Genomic DNA, 20,763 nt, shown 5'->3' with positions numbered 1-20,763 from the left:
GGATTTTTTTAAAGCTTTTTATTTATAATATAATATTCTTTAAATTCTAAAAAGAATCTGTATATACTATGGATACTTACAAAAAAAAAAAAAACAAAAAAAACCTTAGTAAGGCAGCTGAGGCTTCTCTGGAGGTTTCAGACTGGTTTTGGCCGTGGGAGGTGCTGGTGTCCTGTTGGCAGGACCCACTCGTGCTATCAGATTGACTTAATGTTATCTGTTGAAGCATTTCAGCAGTGAGAAGGGGAGAGGGAGCTGAGGAAAGAGGAGATCAGCAATCTGCAGACTGCTCGCTTAGCTGTAACTACCAATTCAGCTTTCGGAGAGCTCGAACCAAATTCTAAGTGCTCGATGGGCGCGTGTTTAATTCCCTCTTCACAACAGGGACCTGCGCAGTGTCCAGGTGAGATGTTGCAGCTAAATATTTAGCTTATGCTGTGGCGTTATGAAATAGCTGAGTGCTGCTCATAACAGGCGGCGCTGCGAACACGTTTCGCTCCCCCTCCATCTGCTGGCACGCTGCGCTGGGGCTGATTCCCTCGGATGAGCTTTGAAAGGGCAGGTGCAGAGCGCGGAGCCCTGGGGCCGTCGGGTTCCTGGTGTTAAGCCCCTGGTAACAAGAAGCACCTAGCACATCCTAGACAGGGCACATACATCCTCTGCTGAGTTCAGGAGTACCGTATACATTTACCTCTGCAAATTTTGGGATCAATTTCATAAAACAACACACAACAAAACTTTCTGTGTGAGGAGCTCCCCCACTATCTTGGTAAGAAAACCGTATTTGTTCATCTCCCCAACGTATACCTGCACAGACCCATGTATGCAGCTGGAAGTTATTTTTTGTATCAAACTTCTCTGAGCAAACTCAGTTTACATCCAGTAACTCTTGTGGAGTACCGTTCAGCAGAGCTAAGCACAGCCGTGGCTCTCCTCTTGTGGAAGACATCTCCTGCGGGGCTCAGGGCACTAACACCTCGTGCTGGAGTCAGAGCTGAATTACTGAATTATTTCCGTAACTTTTTACCAAAATACTGTCCTTTTTTACTTAAACAATTATATCCTTGCTGGCGTTTTATGCTCATGTAGCTTGTTCTACATACATTAAAATAACTTACCTGCGTAACCTCTCATTCTACACTGTGGCCAAGACGTACTTTCTGCAACCTGTCCTCTTGTTGAAATGCTAAATTCCTAAGCGTTTGTTCTTGTGAAATGATGATCTTTTGGCCCAAAGTGTGGGGGCTTCCCGTGTGTTTTTTGTTTGTTTGTTTTTCATTTGTCTGCTGGTTTTGTACAGCAGAGGAGGGCACGGTCCTGGCTGGGTGCTCCCCCAGCTCTGTACCAGAGAAAGCCAGACACTGAGGGGCAGGGGTGTGTTACGGGGTGTTTTATGGGATGTTTCTGTCGGCTGGTGTCGCCGTTTTGGGATTCCGCCCTCCTCCCTGAGTGCCAGGAGAACCTTTGTTCGGCGGCGTGCCATCGCCTGGTGCTGAGGACAAGGGGACATTGTGTCAGCAGGGGAGGGAGGGAGGGGGCTGGAGGCTTTGGTTTCAAGGCGCTGCATTTATATCACCAGCAGCTTCTGCCCATCCATCCCCCCTGACCTGAGCTCTCTGTGGGAGTGGAACAAGAGACGAAACCTCTCTTAATTCTGTGCAAATTCTTACTGATAAGTTCTTGACACAATTTACTAATTAAAACATAGTAATAACTTGTGTGTTTGTTTTTTAACACCTAAAGCAAACAGACTGGCAGCAGGCTGGGCAGTGTTAAAGTTATTCCTAGCCTTCTGCACTGACAGCTCGCGCCTTATTCATGCCAGAAGGGTGGCCGTAGTCACAACGGGCTCTAACGAAAGCTCGCTCCTAACAAGACAAAAGTCCAAGAAATGCAGAAGCCTGGCGGAGGTGTCGCTTTGCTGTTGCTGGGTGTTACGATTTGGTGGTCCAAATTTTAGTAAAATGTGCCTTTAGTGTAAACACTACGTGATCCATACCCAAACCATCCTGTCACGGAGGCAGCTGGTTTTAACACGGAGCAAAACAGGAGCAGGGCTCGCTGCTGGCCTCAGCCCCGTGCTCTGGCAGCAGCGGTCACCTGCAGGCGGCTGTGCCTGCTCGGGGTGCTCGCTCTGGGAGGGGAGAAGTTCTCCAAATTCTTCTTTTCCCTCATAGTGGAGTCTGGGGATCGGGTCCAAGGAGACAGCTGTGGCTGAACTGGTCGTTATGGATAGCGTGAGCCCCGTTGGCGTGGTTGGAGAGGACTTGATTTCCCTTTTGTTTTGGAATCACTCAAGCAGAATATCTGTGTCCCTCAGCAGAGCTGCGGCCCTGCCACTTGCAGCGTGCCGTGGTGCTTCAGCCGGGGGGAGCTGCCCCAGCAGGGCCTTTATGGAGGAGGGGGGCAGTGCCCTCACACCCTGCCTGGGGTCTCTCGGATGCAGGCAGCGGGGCAGAGAGGGAGCTGTTTGTGCAAAGTGTGGGTGAGAGAGGTGGGAGGGAGGTGAAATGGGAGCCCAAAGCAGGAAGGGGCGGCTGGCACGGGTCCTGAGCTGGCTGAAACAGCAAAGGGAGGAGGCGAATCCAGGGATTCGGTGTCCAAACCAAGGAGTCCATGCGTCTTTCTTGCTTGTTTTCCTTCAGCAGCAGAGATGAGAGCAGCGTGGAGCGCTGCGCTGTTGGGCAGAGCCCTGCTGCTTGGGGGCTGCCGCGAGGTCCGACCTGCACAAGAGGCTGAGCTTCCCTCAGGGGATGTTCAGTGAAACCTCTCAGACAAACCCAGCCTTGTCTGGGGTACAGCCACCAGCTTACCAACGAGTTAACTTGTGCCTCTGTGCAAATCCTTGTCCCCATTGTTGCCGTTGTCCCCGGCTGTGGCAGTGGAGCCGCAGTGATGGAAACGCTCTGAGGCCTGAAGGGGGGTTGTTCCTCACCCCATTGTAAAGGGGGATTGTTCCTCACCTCATTGTTAGCCACTGGCCTCAGCCCCTCGCTCTTTGTTCCCCTGGGCCTTCCCACTTGGGCTCTGTAAGCGCTGGTGGCAGCATCCAAGCAGTATTGGCACCCAGGGGGCTTGGCCCAGCAGAGCCCCAGGGCGCGTGGCCAGAAGGACACCGTCTGCTCCGGGCTCTGCTGGGTGGTAGCATCTGCAGCAAATTACCCGTGAATATTTCAGAGCCCGTGTGCCTGCTGCTGGCTGCCTTGGAGGCAAAGATCACCCTGTGACAGTGCCGGGAGCCTCAGCCCCCGGGTAGGGGTAGGGCTGAGGGGGCTCTGCGTCCACGTAGTGCTGCAACGTGGTCCTAAAATCAGGATGCCATTAATTACCTTTGGATCCATTGATTCATCTTTTTTTTTTTTTGTATGTTTAACTGGGGAGGGTGTATTTTGTTTTGTGCCCTTGTCCAATGCGTTTGCAGTTGTTAAATGTGGGCCAGCATCGTTCGATAGATTAAATCGATCCTCTTGGGGCCACATGCTCTGCTGCGGGGTTGACTGACAGCAGGCACTCGGCTCGGGCTCAGCAGCTCTCGGCTCGCTGGATTTGAGGGCTGCTGGTGGTCGGGGTCCAGCTGGTCCGGGTGCTCTGCGCCTGGCATCGCTGCGAGTCCTCAGAGGTGCGTGTGTCTGGGGGGAGAAGTAACACGCGGTATGAAGCTAAAGGGCTGTTTTGCATAAAGAGCTCCAATAAATACACTTCTTTTTTTTTTATTTATTTATTATTATTTATTTATTTATTTATTTATTTATTTATTTTGTAGTGCTTCCAGTAGTTATGCATTTCTTGTAAATTAACTCGTGTAATTACCCGTTCTGTTTCCCTTCGTAGGGTAGCTGTCTTTGATGGTGAGCAGAAAGGCCTCTGACGATGAGTTACTGGAGTCTGGATAAGAAAAGCTGTCTGCAGTACTGCCGGCACTTCTTGGTGGACAACGGGGTGTTTCACGGTGAGTGGCAAGTCATCGTGCTGCCTTCCCATGTCCTGCTGCCAGCCCCACTGCCAGCTTCCCTGTCCCACTGCCAGCCACTTGCATTTTAGTCTCATGCCACTGCAAATTGTGTGCTAAGATCTCTCAGGTGTTGAGGTCTCTGCCTGAACGCAAAGCCAGGGAGCTACCCTGACGATAGTTTGGTATAAAATACTTTCTTTTCATGGCCTCTTTTTCTTTGCTTATACTTGATCAATCAGCTTCACCGGTGAGCACGTGTTTCTTAGAGGCCCAAATTTTGTATTCCTTGTTCTCTTTGAAGTCAGGGATTAACAAACTGTTAGTCAGGGCAGATTCATGGCACTATGAATAGTGGCAGAACGGAATGCCTATAAATTAACTATTGAAAGCCAGCCCCACAGCCCCATTCCCCCAGATCTTTAAAGGATTAAGCATCTATTTTTTGCTTACCTTAAATTTTCCTCTGGAGCCCGTTCAGCTGTGTGTTCAGCTGCATCGCATCATCACGGAATTTGCATCGCATCAAACTGTCCATCAGTGGGTTTCAGTGGGGGTGTATGTGTGTGGTTATTTTTGAAGAGAACACTCTGGGAAGTAGTAGCAGATACACTGTTTTGGGTCGTGAGGGCATTTACATGACTGTGAAACTCTGGGGGAGAAGGATACAGTCCTTGCTGCAGGGAAGCCTGCTGCTTAAATTGCAAACACAGCTGGGTGGGGAGAGCTGAAATCCAGTTGTTTCAGCTCTGGGTTTCACTGAAAAAAGTGACAAACTGGGGGTGCTGCACACACCTGATGTGTAGGCACCACAGCTCTACTTCTCAGATGAAGCTGAGGTGCAGTCCTGGGATTTATCAGGGTGCTCCTGGTCCCGCTGATTTTGGTGGGACCACTTTCCATCTGAGATGTCTCTGGCACTATGGAAGGAGGGGGTCGTCTCCCAGACAGCCTCACCCAGGTCCCCCGTGCCCGTGTGAGCACTCTTGGGATGCTTTGATAATTGCTCATTGCTCACGCTTCTCCCCAGGCAATACTCTGCTCTCTAGCATGGGTGTATAAGTGGAGCAGCTACGTTTTGGGATATGTATTTGCAATTTTCCCATTGCAGGTGAAATGAGAGAAAAGTCTGGTCCAGGCTTTGTGACTCGAGGTGGTGTTTTGTAGCGGAGCAGCGTAATGTCTTCATCTCCCTAATAGTGCAGAGACGGGATAATGATCCATTAGCACCGAGCCCAGTAATCCACACAGAGTTATTGAAGTGATGAGTCTGCAAAGTGATAATCATCTAAAGTAGGAGATACAATCAGCAGGAACCCTAGACCAGAAAGATTCTGCGGCCTAATTTATTTGCCTTTCATTCAGGACCAGACAGGATTCATTATTTTCCCCTGACAGAGCCCTTCAGGGCTTCCAGTCTCTTCATCCTGAGCACGATGCTGCAGAGGGAGCTGGAGTCCTGCTGAACAGGGCTGGAAGTGCCACTGCCCACCCGCACCGGGCAGGAGGCTTCAGCGTGTCCCCAGGAGGCAGCACGTTGCTCCTGACACTGGGAGCGGTTGGTTTGCTGCAGATCCCTGCTGATGGAGCTCAAAGGGATGGCAGAGCTTTGGGAGGGCCAGCTTCATGTCGCCGTGCCTTCTGCAGCCTCCTGCTCCTGTAGCTCCTGACAGAGGGAGTGGGGAAGAGCAGGCGGGGTGGGGGCAGCGAGCAGGCTGGGCGCTTGCCCCCAGTCTCTACTGGCTTCTTGCCATGGCTTGCATGGGGTGATCCTGGCTATTCCACCGGGAAATTAGGAGAGAAAATCTCAGGTGAACTCTGTAGGAAAGGTCCTACCTGTTGGCAGGACAGGTGCTGTGACTCGGCTCCTTGCGACTTGCTGACAATTGTTTGGTTTGTTTCCAGCTCTAATATCTATTACTTCGAACTTAAACAGGTCCGAATTTTTTTTAATTACTATTTTCATATTCTGACATTGAGATCATGGCTCTCCAGAGAGCAAGCATGTGGAGCTGCTGATTAGCTTATTTTTCTACCTTTATGCATGCTAATATTCTGTAATCATTGAACAGAAGACATGACGTGTTTGACAAATAGATGATTTGGTCTCAGCAATTCTGGAAGTAGCTTTACACAGTTATCGTATTAGAGTCAGTTACTTATGCCAATTATCTCTTCCTCTTCTCTCAGAAATACAAACCCTTTGTTTCAATTGCATTTCTGTTATTGTAATTATCTGCTCTCTTTAGTTTTATCATCCAGCTTCTCCACCTCTTTCTTTTCAGACTTTGGTGTCAGTGGGGACTGAACCACTGCTGGTAGGCTGTGGTGTTAATGCAGCCTTGCTCATATTATCTCAGTTGTGCTCTTCCATTCAGGGCACTGGACTAGCTCAGTTGTATGCGGCTTGTCTGGAAGGTTCACATTTTGGTGGCGTGATTATTGTCTGTAGCTGAACCTGTAATGTGGGAGAACTGGTGCACCTCAGGTGCAAAGCAGACACCTTTATCCCAACACATCAGCTGGTGTTCTAAAAAGGTCAGGGTCATCTTTCTCCATAGGGACTTTTACTGGGAGTCGTTCAAACATCTTGTTTTGGGGAGAAAAGCAAACAAATACTTAGCAGAAACATCACAGCACTGCACGTACGGGCTGTTGGAGAGCATCGTGTCTCTAAAGCAATGTCCGAGGACCTCGCGTGGAAGTTGGGCAGGGAATGAATGCATCTGCTGCAGCGTGGGAGAGCACGGGCTGCAGGCAAGGAGGTGGTGGAGGATGAAGAGTGTGAGATACGGTGAACAGAAGGACAGCGCCTTGCTCGTGTGATGCGTTACCTGGAGCCAAAGGCAGCTTTGAGTGCTCGTAGCAAGCCGAAGGTGTTGGTGCTCCTAGATGAAGGCACTGGTGCTGCACGGCCCAGCCTACTGCAGTGCTGCTCAGCAGAGTTTGGGCAAGGGGAGCTCGGGAACATGCAGAGAGAGGTGGCTGGGAGAGTACAGGAGGGCGTGAGGAGAGATGAGATGAATCTGTTTTTTTTGGCTTAGAAAATCAAAGATTTCGAGGGGCTGAGACTGGCTATAAATGTACTTGCACAGAGTAAGCTTCGGGAAGAAAAAGCTTATTGAGCTGCTGGGGAACGTTGGCACAAGTCCAGATTGAAATCCGTGAGTAAATAACTGGTTGTAGGGGAGAACTGAATTCCTTTGAGGCAGAGGCCGGTGAAGAAGTGTTAAAAGCATCCTATCTGTGCCCCTGCTCTGAAGTTGCAAATGTAATTAGTAGCAGCCAGAAATACGCTGGCAAATGTAAATCGAAGGCTGGAGGGCTGGCTGAGTGCTCCCCGTCCATCTCCCAGGTACTGAGCAGCAAAAGCACCAGGACTGTCTCCATTCCCTGCTGGAAATGCTGCTGTGTGCAGATCAGCCTGCTCACTCCTGTATTTTGATGATGCTTTGAGACATTTGCATGTTGGTAGGTGAGAAAAAGCCTTGATACACAACGCCGTGCTTTCCTGCAGGGCTTCAGCAGGTGCTGTGTGAGCAAGGACTGAACATCCACGTGTGCAATGCTCAAGTCCTGTGTGCGTCTGGGTTGCCTGGGGAGTTCTCATCGTTTTCTGATTTTATTAGGAAAAGCTGCTAATAACTGCACTTGCAGGCTATTCAAATCCCTATCTGTTTGTCTGAAATTTTTGGTTGCAGAAGTGGAAGTTGCTGCTGTGCCTTGCACTCCAGGGAGGTTTCTCTGCCTGGAAGGAAAAATGTCAGGTTTCTTCAGGAGCAGCGAGGCACGTACGGCATGTGTGCACGGAGGATCCCAAGCTGCACGCAGATCCGTGCTGAAGCTGCTTTGGCAGTTTGCAGGACGGAGCAGATAGGCAGGCTAATGTGGAGAACAGCCTCGTGGACATGGGGAGCCTACTTTCTTTTCTCTCCTATTGCAAGGAGTGCCAAAATACAAAGTACATCATGCCTCTAGGCTTGGAAGATGTTTGTTTTTTTTTCAGTCTTTTCATGCTGTAAAAGTGGATCGTGTTTTGTTTGCCGGCGATAACAATGCAGGAATGGCTGTGTTGTCAGGCCAAGCATCCATCTACTCTGCTAGCAGATTTTGGGGGCTAAAAGCACGAAGGAAAAAATGGTCTATATCTAAATCCTTTCTGTGGAACATGCTCCCAGCATCTGCCCATCAGCAACGTAAGTGCTTCCCCAAGCCGCATCTAGACCTTTGCTTTTATTAACTTCGCATCTCATACCTTCTCGTCGCTTTTTAAAATTCATTTTTCTTTTGACCACCTGTGGGAACTAACCACAGACATTACGTAGGTTGGTGCAAACCTCCTGCTCAAAGGGAATGCTCCTTTCACCCAGCCTTGCCACGGTCAGGCTGGTCGGTGAGGAAGGTTTGGTCGCTCACGTCCTGCACCTGGGAAGGAGCTGGCTGCATGTCCTGAGCTGGGGGCCACGCCTGGCAGGCGGGCAGGTGCCCAGGGCCAGCAGGAATGGGAACTTGGCTCCAGACCTTGATGCTGAGGTCCTGATCCACTGAGGTTCAGCTCTTGTGTGGTGCTGCCACGAATTGCCACGCTGCCGCTTCCTTCAAATGGCCCTTCGAGGTTGGCTGCTCCAACACCTGGGTGGTGCTGACACTGAACAAAGAATATCTGTTAGCAATTACTTCTCCATCCGAGGGTGTGCAGCGAGCTGTCCGTCCCACCAGCCTCGCAGAGGAACTTGCTGAATGCTGACCTGGAGCTTGGTGGGGCTCTCAGCCCCTTGTGCCGGGGATACCCAGCTCATCATTCGGGAGGCTCTTCCCAATCACCTTTCATAAACATCCAGAGCTGGGGGGGGAGAGGGTCTTAGCCCAAAGAAATTGCTCATTTTGAGAGAGCATCTCTGATTTCCCAGGTGTGATGGATGCGGTTGTGCACCACCTTTATTAGATGAACACCTCCTGCTGTTACACAACCGCTTTCGGACAGCTTGATGAGAGATTGCTCGTGGCAGGTGTTATTGCAGTGCTTTCCGTTCGGTTCAGCCCCAGAAGCTGAGCTCTTATGCAAGTTCTTGTAGGCTTTTTTTTGCTTCAGTGATCTTGAACTTGTGTGTTCAATGAATGGGAACATAAAATGCATTACGTTTTACTTTTCATACGGTAAAACGGTCAATTTTGTTTATTAGAGCACAAGAGTTTTGGGGGAACAATATGAGATGTTTGCTGAAATGCACATCTGTTTGGCTTGCTGCTTGCTGATGGGCAAAGCTTTATGATTAGCTCTGCTGAAGCCTCGTGCAAGCCCCGTGCTTGGGGCTATGGTGCTAAAAATGCCAGATGTTGACTGCAGGATTTGCTCGTACATCTTTATGGTCAACTTCAGCTGAAGTCTTATAACGATGTGTGGGAGAGCAGGATAAGTTGATAGCGCAGTAATTCACACTTTTTGTATTTTATTCTTTTTCTTTTATTCTTTCTAATTTTATTATTCTGTATTCTGAATTCGTTCTGTAAAACGATGTAACTGGAGATGTACGTAGAAGAAGGACATTAAGGAATTTATTTTAAGTTCTCATAGACTAAAAAGCAGTTCCTGAAATACTTTAGGAAACCTCCTCTCCGTGCTTCCTTTAGTGCCTGAGGGCCTCTAAGAGCTCCGGCTCTCACCTGGTGCTCTGGTGCTGGGAGGAGCTCCACGAGTGGGTCCCCCACGTCGCTGCTTCGGGCTGCGTGGTTCTGATCCTGAGTGTTTTTCCCCTTCCATCTCTGCGTATTTGTCAACCTTACACAGAACAGTGTCTTCGTTAATGACAGATGAGTGGAGTTGATAAAAGCTTTAATCTGATAAAAGCGACCAGTTGTTTGTGCAGATAACACGAAGTTTCATTCACAGCTAGCTGAGCTCTCAGGAGGAGTTGTATTACAGTTTAGGTCTAATATTAAATTTGGATGATGAATATGAAGATGTTATCTTCTTATTTCATTATCTATTTACTGTGAAGGTAAAGGCTCTCTAATCAGCTTTTCTTTCTATGTGGCAGAAGTCTTTGTACCAGTTTCCATCCATTTTGTCAGTGAAAAAGGAAAAACTGATGAGCCAGAAAATTAATAATCTTCTGGTGCTGTAATTTCAGAGCCTAATTGTTAAAAATGTTCTCATTTATTGGAAAATTAATATTTTGCAGTAGCACTTGCACTGCCGTGTCTGTTTGCCCACTGATGTAGGCACGGCAAGCTGTAGTTTTTAATATCTACAAACGGAGCTTCCGTGCTCTGTAGCAGCTTGGCAAAGGAAACGCTTTTGGCAGTAATTGCTGCCCTTCTCCTCCTTCAGCCACTGGGAACGTGGCAGCTGCCCTGTGCCAGGGGCAGGCTGAGGTGCTGTGGGTGCTGCGTGGTGTGGGGCTGCTGACTCTTGTAGTGGGGTCAGGCTGTGGGTCCAGCCCCATGGGGCTGCTCCGCGGCTGGCAGCAAGCATGAGGTGATGCTTTTACCCTGGGATTGCTGCCTTGGATCTGTAAAGGCAGACTTTGCTGCCATTCCTGATGGCCTACAGGCGTCTGCTTGGCTTTTCTAGGGGGTTTTCAGCTGTTTCTGTAGTCTGAGACCGGAGCTGCTTGGGGAGGAGAGGCTCAGCGCAGCGATTCCCATAGCCATCAACTCGATCATCTGTCAGTCCTGGTGCTGTGGGATGCCTGCTGGCTGCCCCGGGGCTCCTCCAGCTCTGCTCCCTCAACGAGTGGCTGGCTTCATGCATCTTTTGCCAGGGTTATTGCAGAGTGCTGCTTCTGGGGAGCTGAAAACGTTGGCACTGGTTTGGCAACGACCTCGGGACAGGCTGGTGCTGTTTGGGCCCCTGCCACGGCAGCTCCAGTGTTTCCCACATCCCAGAGGTGCTGAGCCGAGCTGCAGCGTGCTCCAAAGCAAAGCCTATCTGGAGCTGGGTGTGCAGAAGGGAAGAGCCAGCAGGTACCAGAAGAGCTTTAAATCCCCCTTCCTAACGAGAGGACAGGGGCAGTGCTTTGCAGTCGAGGTGCTTGCTGCCTCATCTCTCAGAATAATTCCCGTGGTTTAATGACAGAGCCTTGTTTGAACAGCAAATGAAGAGAACTGGAAAATAATATTAGTCCAGGGGAAATGGATTTTGAGTGAATGAACATCTTTTTAATAAGTTCTATTGCTTTTGTAGCTGCGATTGTCAAAAACTATCAGTGAAATGAGGCTTGGAGTACGGGTAATGTGTTTTATGAAACCAGCTTAAATAGTTGAAAAGACAGACTTCTGAGCATGCCAGCCGCTGCAAAGGTCACCCGGGGAAGGGCTTGTGGGGCAGAAAACCTAGCTAGGAAAAAGGGGCAGACCCGTGAACCTGTGTCACCATTCCTGCCTAATCTGGTCTTGCTTGATCGCGAGATGTGTATGGAACAGTACAGCCTGCTGAAAATGTGGGCTGTTGTCCTAAGGGGACCGTTGGTTTTGATCAATTACGTGTAACGGGGCAATAATTCTGTGTTTGGGGAGCTCGCTTGGCACCCTCGCTTGAGACCCCGTGAGAACGGTGCAGGCTGCGTGGAGCAGAGCTGGGAGGGTGTGCGGGCTGCCCAGCCAGCGCTGCAGCATCGGGTGAGCTGAGGTGAGCCAGCTGCCTTCTGACCCTTCCCTTTGCAGACAGACAAAAACTGCTGCAGCCTCTTGGAGGATGCGCCAGCTTCAGGCCTGGCTCCGGCTGGCAGGGCTGGGCACCGGGGGTAGGACCTGCCTTCGCCGTGGAGAATTGTCATGGTGATTTTGTTCAGGAGGTGAATGTACCTACAGGTGTTTTCATACCTCTTGGCATGTGCCCCCCCAAATTTTGCAAAGTCTTCATTTGTTTGCCTCAGTGTTGTTGCTGACACGTACGGTGTGCTCTAATTTCTAAGGCCGTGTAGCGTCAAAGCACTTCAATTTGTAAAATGAATGTTATTTTGAAGACAGGATAATAAGGAGTGTATTAATGGTGAGAGAAGCTTTCTTACAGAGCAGATTTGGTGTTAGAGATGCTCGTGCACAGCTCCTATCACGTATCACAGAGTGCCAGGTTGGGGATGCAGGCAGTTGTACTTGTATCACATTACCCAGTGCAATTTGGTGTACCAGGAATTAACCTGAAGGCTGGTGACAGCTCATTTCTCTTTTGTTGTTGAATTGTGGCTGTCATACATCGATTCATTTGGATGCAAATGTATTGACAACTGTCTAGAGGCTTGGGAGTGATGACTTGATGAGAAGTCATCTTGTGAACTGAGGTGTGAACTGCTGGTGGGGTAAGGGAGCAGCTCGCCCATTTCCCTCGTCACAGCCGCACTGGGAGGCTCTGCTCTGTGCAGAACGGGGCTGCTCAGTGCAGCCGTCCTCAGCCGATGCTGTGGGTAGCAGCGTGAGCTTTTTGGGCAGCCAGCAGGGATCCTGCAGTGGCTGTGGGGTTTGTTCCATGCTATGGTGTGGGTTGTGTCTGCTGGGTGTAGGCAAGGCGTCTTGTGCTGTGCTGCAGTCCGTCACGCCATAGAATCAGAGAATGGCTCGGGCTGGAAGGGACCTTAAAGAGCACCCAGTTCCAACCCCTGCCACGGGCAGAGATGCCACCCACCAGATCAGGTTGGCCAAGGCCCCGTCCAGCCTGGCCATGAGCACCCCCAGGGATGGGGCATCCACAGCTCCTCTGGGCAGCCTGGCCCAGTGCCTCCCCAACCCTTACAGCCAAGAATTTCCTCCTAATGGATCCTAAAAGATCTCCATCCTTTTTATAAGCCACCTTTAAGTATTAAAGCCCTGTTGGAAGTCTCAGTACTTGTGTTAGCAGCAGCTGAGCACTGATGATTTCTCTGTAAGTAAAACATCCATCAGTCAGCTCCACTTGTCTCACCCCCTGCCCCAATCTCTCTATCACCCAACTTTTCCCTGGCCCAACTGGACAAATCCTTCCCTCCTGTACCTCTGTCGGTCTCTGAGGATGCTGCTGGGCATTCCTTTGGTGCTGATGTTGAGGGGCAGTGCAAGACCCAGGAGCAGCAAGGCAGCAGCAGGGCAGAGATGTGCAGCAGGGCGCCCGCCTCCTCCCTGCGCTGCCTGCCCGCGCTGTCCCCTGGGGCTCTGTCCCCTAAGCCAGAGTGGCTCTGCACATCGCTCCACGCTGGCTACAAACCTGAGTTCAGCAGCACTGACTTGAATTAAAGAAGCACAGTAGTTAGCCAGCAGCACTCTAATTTCTTATAGCTACCGGGAGAGTTGGTGCTCGGCGTCTCACCGGGGACGACTTGTTCTTACGAAACCGAATGCTCAGTGATGCACAGGCTGAACCATTTGCATGCTCTGCGCTCTGGCTGGCCTCGTTCTGAAGCACACAAAAGCTGGCTGTTCCCCTCCGGGCTGGGAAGAGAGGGGAGGAGAGGGCGCAAAACGTGGCAGAGGGGAGCGAGGCTGCGGGGTTCTCGCCTTCGCCTCGCAGGATCCTGGGCTGCAGCCCCGGGGAGCTCCTCGCAGCCGGGGTGCTTTTTCTTGCCTGCATTCAGCCTGCGTCACTCGTCTGCTCTCCACGGGAATCGGTTCCCTGGGTGCCTGAGGGATTTCCTGGGGCTTGCCTGAGCCGCTCTCCTTCGGGCGTTACAGGCACTTAATGCCTGCAGCGCCCTGATCGCGGCACCATGCGTGCGCCTCTCGCACCAAAAGTGGTCGCTGCTCCTGCCTGCCCGCAGCAGCAGCACGGAGCAGATGCTGCCAGCTTCCCCACCAGGCTGTGCTTTTCGGCTTTGAAGGAAGTTGCCTCGTATTGCCTCTGGATTTGTTTTTCTCTCTCTTATGGCTCGCAAAGATCTCGCTGCTCCTCATAAAGAGCCGCGCTGGCGAGGTTCTCCTGGACTTGTACGGATTCCTTCCCAAATGTTTTCCCTCCGGAGACGTGAAGATTAAATCGAGGCTTTCCTGCAGGGAGAATTTCCATTCTACTTGCCAATAATGCATAAGAGTTGCAAATTTAATGGCAGACCTTGAAGTATATAAAAATTTAAGTCCAGAAAAAGGTAAGGATGTTTGAGTTTGTAATTACTGGGGAAAGAGCTAAAAGCATGTCTGGAAGTGCTTATAGAAAACTGAGTGCACTGTACGTCTGTGACTGGTAACTCCTCAGTGCTGTAATTATTTGGACATCTTTAAAAATGGCAAACATAAATATTCCTGAGCATTTAAGAGGAAAACATGTGTTGTTCTTTTTTTTTGAGGTGTGTGTGTTTCAAATTGAAAATACATTTCTCCATGCAAACATGCGGATTGTACGGGAGATACTGCTCCTGCAGCATGGACAGAGATTGCTTTTTATCTTAAATTATTACAAATGTATTTGCCTTTAAAAACATTCCTGACCTTTTAATCTGTTGGCCATTTTGCCACAGCATAGCTTTCCATGGGGAAGAGTGGCTGTGTTTTATAGCAACACTTATAAATAGAATGCTAACCCGTACGCAAGCGATGTGTACAATTCAGATCAAAGAGCCGTGGATGAGAAAGATGCATCTCGTCAGGAGTGGTAGGGGACTGGTACAAAGGAGGAAGACATCTTGAGTAACTTTCTTCGGGAACTTTTGATTTGTGGGGTCTGATTTTGTTCAATTTAACTCAGTGCTGGGTGCAAAGTAGGGATTAAGCCCCTGAACGGCTGTAGGGTACATGCTGTACAGAGGGGGAGAACTCTTTGAATCTAGAATGGGTAACTCTATATGGCAAATAATTTTTAACTAGTGGAAGTGGTGGGAAATTGGCACAGCTACCCTGTAAGAACTGAGAGCACTTACAGGAGCTGTCAGTTATTTGTATATCCCATTAGGGACGGCCTCGTTGGCCGGGCTGGGCACGCTGTGGCTGCAGACACGGCGCTTTTATCTTGTTGGGTTCTGTTTCACAAAGCCCGACATTAAGTTTTGATGCACACGGGTAGGTAAAGGAGGGCAGGTGTTACTCCATCTGCCTGCTGAGACACGGTGGGTAATGGATACATCCCCATTTAATAATTTACGAGTGTATTGGAAGTACGAGAGCATTAGAAGGACTTTTTGGAACAGCCCTAGAAAAAAGGCATTGGGTTTAACCTCTGAAGCTGTTGTAGATGTGTGTGTGTGTACAGATAAATGTGTTTTGTGCCAAAGCGTCCAGCTGAGGGTGAAATCCTCTTTGAAGTTATTTTGTCGTCCCTTTTCCATTGGCAAATGTAGCAGCAACCGCTAGATGAGTGCTCCTCTTGCTCCTTAGTTTGTTGCCTGGCTGGGTGGCAGGAGCATGGAGCACAAGGCAGTGTCCCGTCCTGTCCTGTCCCATCCCGTACCATCCCATCCCATCCTGTCCATCCCGTACCATCCCATCCCATCCCATCCCGTCCCGTCCCATCCCATCCCATCCCATCCTGTCCCATCCCATCCCATCCCACCCTGTCCCGTCCCGTGCCATGGGCGAGGTTTGCAGGACCGCTGCAGCCTGTGGGCACGAACACATCCAGACGTGTGATGTGCCCGATGTCCCCGTCTGTGGCTGGGTGTCTCCGTGAGCCTGCCCACACCGATCTGTGCCCTTACAGCAGTGCCCGGTTGAAGCGGTGCCGTGCCGCTGCCCGGAGCAGCCCGGTGCTCAGCCATGAGCAATAAAGCAGGGCATGCACGTGGCAGCTCCGAAAGTTTTCAAGCCTCGGGGTGTTTGGTTGGTGAGGAGCGAAGGATCTCATGGGCAGCAGGTCACAGAGTCGGTAGGCCAGCCAGCAGCTAAATTCTGTGCTTCCTAAATACCTCATGGCCGTGTATTGCTGCTCCTGTGTAATCGTGTGTCAGGGAGGCTGCAGAGCACTGCTACCACGTGAAGCACAATTGAGGCATCTTGGGGAAGCTGTGGCACGAAGGTCAAACTGCCCAGGTACCGAAGCGTTGGGGCCACTGCTAAGGGTGTGGGTGTCCTGCCGTGGTGGGCAGCACCCGGGTAAAACCTGGAGCCTGCTGAGAGCCTCTGAGCTCCTCCCAGCGCAGATCTTACCTGCGAGAGGAAACATGTTTATTTCTGCGCTTGGGCACGCATTTTGAAGGAGTCGTTTCGGAAGGCTGTGGCGCAGGAGGCAGCTTGTTGGTATGCCGGCAGCACGCAGCTGGGCGAGTGCTCCTCGCTGACGGACCTGCGGGGAGCCAGGGGTGACAGGGGGGCTCGCTGGGCTCCCTGCCTGCGGGTCGGGCACCGCGGTGCCCAGCGGTGCTGCAGGTGTCTGGCTGGGAGACATGTCCGCAGGTTGCCAGCAGGAACACTGCTTTGCATGGAGCTGGAAGGCACAACGCGTTTTGTCAGTAATAAAATCACCTCGGTGTCGGAGACTGTCGGCTCTTTGTTTGCCCGCAGCTGACTCACTGTGGGTGACTTGCGCCCAGGGAATTTGAGAACAGAAGAGATAACCACGTTGGGTAGGAAAATGACTGTTTCCGAGAAGTGGGAATAAATTAATTCATACCATCAGCCGGACTGTGGGCTTCATTCATTGATTTAAAGGTTAATTAACTCCACCTTCAGCTCTGCTGTGCTTTTCCCCCTCCTGCTCTCTAGAGGAGCCCCAGATGGGGATTGGTGTGGATGTGTGCGGCAGCCCGAGGGTGCTGTGGGCAGCCCGGTGCTGTGGGCAGCCCGGTGCCATCCTGGGCAGGCTGCGGTGCCGTGAGGTGCCGGGCTTGCCGCGATGTGCTGCTGGTGCTGCCAAATTCAGGCAGCAGAAGGCTCTGCTCCTACTGGAGCCAGGGCAGCACCTCCTCCGCTCATCCCTGAGGGGATAGGAGCAGGCTTGTAGGGGCACTCTGCTGGGGTTTTTTATTTTGTTTTCTTGGACAGTTTTTTTTGGGTAAATATAAAGGAGTGGCATATTGGAAGGGGAAAAATATAAATAAATCAGACCCAGCACAATAGGTTGCTGTGGGACCTGTGTTTCACCAAACTATGGGGCAGTGCATCAAGGACTGAAGAACAGCGGTGATGGCCAATCCCTTACAACAGAGTCAGGCTAAAAACGAGGCATGCTTGGCTCAGCCAGCCCAGCGACCTGCCCCACCATCATCCTGGTGGGGGCTGTGGTGGGAGCTGTTCGCCGCCTCTCCCCGTCTGCTGCTGCTTCTTGCCCCTGGGTTAGGGTGTGCAAACCTGGTAACGGTGTTTGCCAAATAAACCTACATTTCCTGGTCACTCTAATCAAGTGACGGTGTATTTTGGCGCTTTGCCATGTGTGTGGCTCAATGATTTGCGCTGTTGGTAAACGAGCAGTTCCATGCTCTTCTAGGAAATTTAGCAGTCCTCAGCCCTCCTGGTTGTGGAGGCACCAGAGCTCTCACCCTGAGGATTTTTTTGCACTGCCAGACTTGTCAGTGTTTGGATTCTGGTGTATTTCTGGGTGCTCCCCCAGCAAGAAAGGCTGCGCAGTGCTGTCAGGTATCAGCCAGAGAGAAGGCACAGAGCTAAAGCTTCCCACTCTGAATATGGAAAAAAAAAAAATCATTGAAATTGATTGTCCTGGAAACATCACGCCAGCGAGCTCACTATGTCAGGCTAACCCAGCAGGTACTAGGAAATATGGATTACTCAAAATCAGAACTTCTGGGAGATGCCAATCCCAAGTCTCTTTAAACAAACAAACAAATAAAAAAAAACATACCGTGCAGGTCTCAGGTCTAAGAAAAATTAAAACTACACTGATAATTTCTTTTCTCCCCTTCTGCTCCCCTTTGTTCTCAAGCTTCACCCCTTTTTTGTTTGTGTATTTATTTGGTGAATTTACAGGCGTGGGTTGTCCGTCAGATTTAATAATTTCCTTGACTTCAGGCCATCCACTGTTGTTCTGAGCAGTCAGCTGGCGTTCTGCTTCTTGCTCCCCTTGCTTTAGGATTCTCTGCTCCCCTGAGGGATGGAAACGCCCGCAGTTTCCAGCAGTGCCTGCCCACTCCTGAGGCTGTGCTGAGGTCTGCAGAGGTGTGGGAGATTGCCCACCTCGTGCCAGTGCTCATCTGTGGGCTTATAATTAAATCCACCCTAAGAAGCTTAAAGAGTGAGAGACTGCGAGGGGTTGGAAGAGTTACAGCAGGGCAGATAAAGTTCTGGGTAAATATGAAATGCAGAAATTAAAACAGGGTTCCCCCAGGCTTCCCTCCAAGCATTGTCCTGGGCTCGCTGCTTGTCCCGCACCAAGGTGGCAGTGGCACTTTGGTGACATTAGCAGCGAGCTGCGTGATGCTCCAGATGTTGGCGCTGCCCTGTGGGATTTAGCCGGGACGTGTTCCCTGGCAGACGGGCAGTAACAGGCTGTAGTGGCATTAGGGTAAAGGCTCCGGGCATCCTCATGACGAGGAGATGGCTGCAGAGCAGGGTGGCACGCTCTGTCTCATCCAGAATATCTTCCACCATGGATCGTGCCCCAGGTGCCGTGTAGGATCTCAGGGAGCTGCACCAAAAGGGTCAGAGGCGATGCCCGCAGCAGTCCTGGCAGTGCATCGGGGGACAGCTCCTGCTGCCGGGGGCTCTTCTGGTGCTGTTCCCCTCCGAGGGCAGACTGACAACCCCCCCGCAGAGCGCCTCGCCGAACCGGAGCTACCGAACACACAGGCACAGCTGGGGAATGTCAGAATGCAGGGAGCAGAGCTGATGTTACAACTGGAATTGACTCCTATTTTGTGGGTTTATTTCATCTCCTCAAGCTTAATGTTGGCTTAATGCAGATTGCGTATTATTTAGGAACGCAATTTATATCCTCCTTAGCAATTAGACTTCTCATTGTTTGGTAATGCTCTTTCACCTTATTTAATCTTCTCATTTGGTCGGATGGCTGTAACATCAGTCCATAAAACAAGACAGGAGACCGAACATCATCTCCGTGCAGGCAGTGGAAAACAACGTGAAGTGAAATCCCCATCAAACTGGCTAAAATCCCATTTGTTCAGAGCCTGTGCTCCACAGACTTTGCTGGAGGCTCCTGGCAGTGGAGTTTTGCTACTAGGAGTTAGCTGACAGCGTTACCTTGGATAACCACAAACCAAAATACAGCAGGAAGAAGTCCCAGGCCTGCTGCTGCCATTGCTAATTTTTTTTTAAACTAAATATAAATTTTTAACCCAGGGAAGCTGCCCAGGGCTGGGCCCGAGGCACAGCCTCGCGTGTGGCTCTTGTGGGCTGATCTGCGCCTCTGTGTCCTGGGGAGCCGTGCTCAGGGCCATGGCTGCTTCCCTCACTACTCTCATGTGCCTGGATATACTTAAATTATGGCTAAGGAGAGCACTTTATCTCCCTAAATATTTTCCTTCTAGTGCCCACTAAGGGGTCCGGCATGCCTTAATGCTTCCCAGTACTTGCAGCAGCGGGCAGGTGTGCGCGTTGTGACTGCGCCGTTGGGATTTAGCCCAAGTGAGTCACAAACGAGCAGGAATTGGGGTCGGGGCAGGGGATGGCTGCTGAGTCTGGCACCAGAGCAATGGTTCTGCAAGAGCTGCTCCCCAGGGCAGCACTCAGCCAGCCCCTGGTTGCTAAAGACCCGCTTGCACACGGGGACAGATTAGAGGAGCTGGGCGCAAGGTGGCGGCGGCTGATTTGGGGCGGATTAGAGTGCTTTCGGACGTCAGGCCGCGTCTGGTCAGTGCTGGGCGCTCCAGCTTAGTGCTTGTGGGCTGCAGTGAGATTTATTCTGCGGCGAGAGGCAGCCTCGGTGGGTGCTGTCTGCCCAGCCTGAGAGCTTTCGGGGGGCATCCGGACCGCCCTGGGCTCCGATGGCTTTCCTCCGGGCTTCGGGGCTCTGCCAGGTGGTGGGCAGCGTGGCCGCCTCCGAGAAGGTCCAGCTGGCACAGATGGGTTTGTATCTGGTTTGGTGTTCGATACAGAAGCAGCTCCTTCTGAAAAGATGCCTGTATTGCTGAGCAAGGCGCTCACCGTTCGATCTGAAGGTTAAAAAATGCTCTCTGCATTCAGGTCTGGTTTGCTCTAAATGATTGTTGTGGGAGGGCAAAAGGAGCCTGATCTCTTGGTATCGTTAAAGCCCGTTAACCTACAGGGTGTCTGTGGGGTGATTTTAGGCTGTCAGGAAGGTTTGCATAACTCGGGAAGCAGAAGTAACTTGGCAGCTTTCAGATTTCTTTTTTTCATTTGAAAGTAAAGCTTCAAATATACAATGCATAAGTGTGATTTTGTTTGAATTTCTGGATTAATGAACTCTATATTCTTGTAGTATAAACTATGCTGTATTCTTGTCTATAACTTTAATTCATTTTCAGGCTTTGGAGAAAAATGCACAGGTAGTGCTTGTGTCAAACACCGTAACGTGGCAAGCACGTCACGCTTCCCTGAGTCCTGCTATATGACTGCCCTGAGGGGCTGCTTCCCTTTTATTCATTTATTTATTTATTTCAGTATTCCTGGTTTATCTAGAGTATGAAATGTTTTTCTGGAACCCATTTTCCTGTTCCTGCAGTGCAAGTGTTCCTGAGCCTCTCTCCTGGAGCTTCCTCCTGCCCTGGCTCTGTTCAAGCACTTGGCTGCGTTCAGGCGCTGACCCGCGGGGCCCTCTTGCAAATGCCCTGCCAGAGGTTGAAATCAGCACACTAAAATAGGTTTTAAAAGACCTTGTTTCTTGTGTCGGCCTGTTTCATAGGTGGCTGAAAGGAGAGGATGGTGTATTTTGTAAATTGGAAAGGGAAAAAAAAAAAGGGAAAAGCCTTCTAAAATTGAAACCCAGCGGGGCTTTGAATGGCACGGAGCTTTCTGCTCCGGACACGTGTGCAATAGGAACAATGCTGTGA

At 50.7% G+C, this 20,763-nt stretch overlaps 1 protein-coding gene across 7 annotated transcripts in view; it reads left to right on the top strand.

Moving 5' to 3' along the window:
- The window catches only part of PLCH1 (phospholipase C eta 1), a 63,604-nt gene that overhangs the window by 4,432 nt on the left and 38,409 nt on the right, over nt 1-20,763 (top strand). For 5 of the 7 annotated variants that reach the window (XM_068691550.1, XM_068691548.1, XM_068691549.1 and 2 more), the window contains one exon: nt 3,832-3,949. In XM_068691550.1, coding sequence (XP_068547651.1) covers nt 3,871-3,949 — 79 coding nt within the window. In that variant the 5' untranslated portion in view covers nt 3,832-3,870. Of the gene's footprint in view, nt 1-3,831; nt 3,950-13,320; nt 14,002-20,763 lie in introns of those variants that run through there. The other 2 variants (XM_068691552.1, XM_068691551.1) reach the window with 1 other exon arrangement.

The sequence above is a fragment of the Anas acuta genome, chromosome 9 (genome assembly GCF_963932015.1).
Source record: "Anas acuta chromosome 9, bAnaAcu1.1, whole genome shotgun sequence".
Classification (NCBI taxonomy): Eukaryota; Metazoa; Chordata; class Aves; order Anseriformes; family Anatidae; genus Anas; species Anas acuta.
The sequence above is the reverse complement of the archived record's forward strand: the minus strand, read 5'-3'. Positions and strand labels throughout refer to the sequence as shown.